The 6,196-nt window shown below is 35.2% G+C and overlaps 1 protein-coding gene across 10 annotated transcripts in view; it reads left to right on the forward strand.

The window, feature by feature from the left end:
• Positions 1-6,196, forward strand: part of grik5 (glutamate receptor, ionotropic, kainate 5) — a 220,668-nt gene that overhangs the window by 176,275 nt on the left and 38,197 nt on the right. For all 10 annotated transcript variants that reach the window (XM_073925382.1, XM_073925383.1, XM_009292105.5 and 7 more), the window contains 1 exon segment: positions 1,884-1,993. In XM_073925382.1, the coding sequence (XP_073781483.1) occupies positions 1,884-1,993 (110 nt within the window).

A 6,196-nucleotide genomic window follows, 5' to 3' on the forward strand; every position in this document is an offset into this window, starting at 1 on the left:
CCAACCCAAAAGTGGCCAGAAGTGGATTTGTATCTAGATTTACTATTGAACACATCTTTCAAAGTTTAAATATTTTAGTGCAATAATCAAATATTTTAGGGCATTCCCACAACATGTGGATGAGATCTGCTGGTGATTGCCTGCACCTATTACATGCATCGCTGACAGAGGGCTTCATTTTAGCAAGTCTAGTATTAGTGTACACTGAAAAAAAATTATTCAAAAATTATTCCTTGGATTTACTACATTTAAGTTAAGTGGTTGTAAACAATTTAAATTTGGGCTGAATTTAAGCAAACACATTAAGTTGAACATTACAAAATTTTATTTGTTTGTTCATATTCAACACATATAAAATGTTTGCGCACCAATTTTGCAGAAATCATTTTTTTTCAGTGTAGTAAACCCTAGAACCATTCATGTCAATAAAACTGTAAGTTTCATCATGATGAAAAGTCCTGACAACCTTGTTTATGAACAAGATAGTCAAATGTCTTTGTCATGTTTTCATTATGACCCTTTACTCTGTACATTTTTTCCAATGCAAAAAAAGTCTGATTTTGGTGGCACTTCCTGAAAAAGCTCAATGCAGCACTATATACTATTTGCACAGCCATTTGAAAACTCCAGTACAGTTAGACATCACTGCATTTAGTGAGGTATCTGAGTAAAGACACTGCATGTTTCACATTTTTACTGCATTTGCTCTTTGCAATTCTGATTTGTTCACAGCATCGTGCAAAATAATAAATACACCCTTATTTACAACAAACATAAACTCCCTTTGGGTAAAGCTGTGCACATCTGTAAATAATATTACAGTACATATTAGAACTGAACCAAAAACATACATGTCTGTAAATCATTTATTAAATTGTTCAATTTAGAAGACATTTTCAGGGGAAAAAAGATTGAAAGATTTTTATAAAGGTTTTTTTGACAGATTTTGACAACTAGTTCAACATTTTTGTATGTAATGACTCAAATAATGAAATGAGGTCTATTAGTGTTATATGGAATGACTATTCAGCATTCACAAGCTTAGTTAATTTTGACTGACATGACATAAGCAAATGATAATGTTATAAACAGCAAAGTTGTATGAAAGCAACTGAAGCATGTCCAAAAGCATTTGCAATTTGTTGGAAGGAACGAGAAACTGCTACTAGGATGTGCACAAATGACTGATTGTTTTGAGAAATGCATGATGTGTTGTGCAAATGTAAATAGTGTTGTGAGAAACGCACCAAAGCCACTGAGAAAAACTGTAATAAGCATAACCTGGATCACACTGCCTCAAACCAAACGAAAAATGTAGAAAAAATTTTTAAATAGCTTTACCTTGTAAACGTTAAACAGCAAGGTTGACTTTTGATGGAAGAATGTTAAAAATCCACCTTTAGCTGTTCTTTAGCTGCTGTTTTGGTAAATGGCGTCCTCTTGAGGCCGGAGTAAAACATGCTTCTGTAAAGCACTTCTGGATCACAGAGAACCAACAGACGATACTCATAGGTGTAAAACCATGGGGTAAACAAATTAATGTTTTGTGAAATTATATAGGCCTTGTCCTAGATGACAACAGTCCATGTGTAAAATACAGGTTATATAACAGAGACAGACAGACAGACAGACAGACAGACAGATAGATAGATATAGATAGATAGATAGATAGATAGATAGATAGATAGATAGATAGATAGATAGATAGATAGATAGATAGATAGATAGATAGATAGATATTGTACAGTACATACATTTTGTAATGCTGCCTTTATGTAATTAATAGACTGAATATTCATAGTGTAACTAATTCCTCTTGGCTTTTATTTCTACCACCTTCCTTCCTTCAGTTGCGTTCATTTACCTCTCTTTCTGTCTCTCAGGGCAGGAAGCCAGGTTATTTCTCCTTCCTGGATCCTTTCTCACCGGCTGTTTGGCTCTTCATGCTGCTGGCTTACCTCGCTGTCAGCTGTGTGCTTTTTCTTTCTGCGAGGTACACACACACACACACACATACCCACCTAACAAACCAATGAGGACACATGACTCAACACCCTACCTTTGGGGACTACCCTTTCTGAAGGGTCTAGAGACAAAAGAAAGACATGACTGCACTACTAAAAATGTGCTTATTATGAATATCAGTTGATATTTGCAAAAAAATACTTCTATAAAGACCTGACAAATTACCTTCAAAATGAGGACAGTATTTTATAACTCACCTTTGGGGACATATACACAAACTCCGGTATAGTCACACTTTGAGGACCGCAGTTATACACAAACTCAGGTTAAAGTATACTTTCAGGACTCGGTTATCTGAATATTTCTAATATAATATTATTAATAATTATAATAATGTTAGTGCAGAGAGACATATGATAAAGTAAATAAGATCACTGAAAATAGACAATTACATTTTTTCCTTCACAAATAACTCAATCTGGTGTCAGAAGGTCATTTGGTGTCAAGTATTGTTCATGAAATTACATATTTCTCTCATAAATAGTATGTGACAGACAGCATGTTAGCAGAATAATACATACAAACTAATTTTAAAAAACAGTAAGGGAGAAGTAAATGGATGACCTTACAGTGAGTTTATGAAGCTCAATAGACACATTAATATCCAATGATATGAGAAGTGATGAAACTCTACTGATAAGTCATATGATGGTTAATATAGTACATCTAAAATCCATTCACACTAAAACCCATACTGTATAAAACAAGGGTTGTGAAGTTCAAATTCATATACACTACCTACTTACATGCGCCATAAGACACGTTTCTCAGTGAAAACAATTACTGGGAAAGTCTTTATACAAATGATTAGTTGAAATAGGAGTGTCTATAATTAATTTAGTTTAGACTACAGTGGAAATACACACATTTGAGGACTCTGTTGATACACACACACACACACTGCTTTAGCTACACTTTGGGGACTCAGTTGATACACACATACCTTTGGGGACTCAGTTGATACACACACACCTTTGGAGACCTTGGTGATACACACACACTGCTTTAGCTACACTTTGAGGACTCTGGTGATACACACATACCTTTGGGGACTCTGTTGATACACACACACCTTTGGGGACCTTGGTGATACACACACTGCTTTAGCTACACTTTGAGGACTCTGGTGATACACACATACATTTGGGGACCTTGGTGATACACACACACTGCTTTAGCTACACTTTGAGGACTCGGGTAATACACACACACACCTTTGGGGACCTTGGTGATACACACACACTGCTTTAGCTACACTTTGAGGACTCTGGTGATACACACACACACACACCTTTGGGGACACTGGTGATACACACACACTGCTTTAGCTACACTTTGAGGACTCGGGTAATACACACACACACCTTTGGGGACACTGGTGATACACACACACTGCTTTAGCTACACTTTGAGGACTCTGGTGATACACACACACACCTTTGGGGACACCTACAATGATAAACACATAAGAAACAAAGATGCATTAATGTCCTGTTTAGATGAGAGAAGGACCCCCGCGGATGACTATTTCTCTGTGATAGAGTTTTATTTGTCCATGTTTTGTTCAGTTGAGTGCGGCAGGTCTGATCATAGTCACATAAGTGATAATCAACAAGGTTACATTTGTATTTGCTAAAATCTAACACAATGTTGTGCTTGGAATAATTGTGTTAATTGTTTTCTGATAAGAGAGTTTCATTTTAGACACAGTGTTGCCGACTTGTTGCAGCCATGGCTCTAATTGTATTAGACTTTTGACTAGACCTACAGACAAAACTATTGACTGAGCTCAGTAAAATGTTCTTTGATTATTTATTAATAATCTGTTTAATAACTAAAGCCAAAACAAATGGTAAAATAGTAGTTGTAAATTTATGTAATATGGTTTAAACAATTAAATAAAACATTTTAAATATATAAATATAATATATTTAAAAATAAATAGGTCATGTTTTGAATAACACCCATGTCCATGTTTATCATTCCATCGAATTAAACACAAATAAAACAAACATATTTATTTCAGGTTATATACAGAACTTCTTAAGTTGAATTTAATACCTTTTACTACCTTTTTTAATGCCTTCAAAAAAAATGTAATACCAGCACGACTTAGAGCTGCAACTGTAGTGGCGTAAATTAAATCTTTCTAAATGCAATAACATATTGCAGATAACATATACATTTAAGTAAAGCAGAGGGATTAATCTAGATGTCACAATGGGCCTTTGTTTATAGTTTTTAATCAATGTTATGCATGTCATTAATATCAATAGCCGCTCTTCTAAGAACAGTTCAGTACGGTTATGGTTGTTTCTCCACTGAGCCTGGATCAGTGCGGCACACTTACACACCGTTCTCAGCACGGTTAGACAATCGTGCTGAATCAATGATGACAATAATACTAACAAAGAATTACATTTGTCATTATCATGCTGCCTTGAATGTGGGTTATCTGCTATATAAAGTCCTACTGTTACTTCATGAAGAATAAATGTATAGTTTACATCAAACAAAAATATGTTTTTTTATATGCGAGTTAATTTAATGAATAATATTTCTACTACAAAACAAACAAAAGATTATAATAAATCATTCAATTCAAGGCTAAAAGCTGCAAACAGTCATCAGTAATTAAATAGAAAAAGAATATACATCTCAAAAAAAAGTCTCACTTCTGCCACTCTTTGCAAGTATTGATTTTGGTTTGTGTCATTGTAAATGCTCACACTAGTTATGAGCTGATTTACATTTTTCTGTGTTTGTGGAATAAAGCAGGAGAGTCAGCCGACCCAATAAATGAGCAGGCAGAGCAGGATTCTCGCGATGACCAACAGCGCAATGCGGTTCTTTGTTATGAGCTGCAGTTTCAGTGTAAACTTAGAAGGCCTGCTTCTTTGGCGATGATGTGTACAGTATTAGATTTTACATTTAGCGGACATTTGTGCTGAACACGCAGTGAATGCAACGCATCCAGATACGGCCACCTTCTCCGAAAACACTCGATCTCGGTTGGTGGATCAACATTCACCACATGATAGTGGTCATCTGTGCCATTATTTGTAACTTTAGGTGGGATTTGCAAACCTGTGTACTTTTCATTCTTCAGGCGTTTGCAATTCCTGCAGTCACAAAAGCTCCCTGTCATCTGACAGCGGAAAGCCTTAAGTGATTGACAGCTAATATGAACCATTTTAATGGCCGGGAAAAGCGATTCAGCACATCTTTAGAAAAAATCTAAGCAGGTCGCACTACAACCATTATATGCAGTCGCACACATGCTCCCAAATATATTATGAGGTTGCATAGCTTAATTTTTGGGCGCATATGCAACCAGAATAGTCACAATTTCGAGCCCTGGTGTGTTGACGTTGCGGCTTTGTTGCCAAGTTACCATACCACCTCACGATATCGCTCCGGTCCTACTCTCAACATTTAAATAAATCCACGCAAATTTTAGAATAAAAGCCTGTACTCAACACAAACTGAAAATGTATCTAAAAATCTAAAAATTTATCTTGAGCTCGAAAATGTAATACCTCGTCAGATGACATTAACTACTTTTTAATACTTTTTAATGCCCTTAATTTTGACTAATTTCATTTACTACCTTTCACAACCCCTGCGGACACCCTGTATATTCTGGGTATTTGACAAATCAGTAAATATATGCACTAAAAACAAATTTAAAAAGTCCATAGGCTTCCTTTACCCGTAGGCAAAACTAAAATAGGCTATTAGTAACAAATATAAATAAAAGATAAAAAACTTTTTGTGAAAGCAAGAGATAATCTTGTGAGAGTGCTGCTATAAAAGGAGTCTCAGGTGACCAACAATTGTGCATTACTGCAACACCATTTATTCCAGAACATCTGAGCCACTTTCAGTTCTAAAGTTTTCATTTTTGGTTTTATTTTATTTTTTTAAGTCTATTTAAAGCTGCAGTAGGTGATCATCTTCAGAATCATGTGTTGTTGTGCTGGTCGAAAGTCTCTTCACAGTCCAAAAGTAAAGATTAAAGAAAATGATCTAAATGTGTTTATATGTATTTTTATATTCTGGGTAAGGCATAAAACTAAAACATGTTCATCCAATTAAATATTGTCGGGCTGACAATTCCCATAATTCTTATAAGTAGTTCAAACTGTCAGCAAATGTAGATTTGAACCAC

Source organism: Danio rerio, chromosome 16 (assembly GCF_049306965.1).
Source record: "Danio rerio strain Tuebingen ecotype United States chromosome 16, GRCz12tu, whole genome shotgun sequence".
Taxonomy (NCBI): Eukaryota; Metazoa; Chordata; class Actinopteri; order Cypriniformes; family Danionidae; genus Danio; species Danio rerio.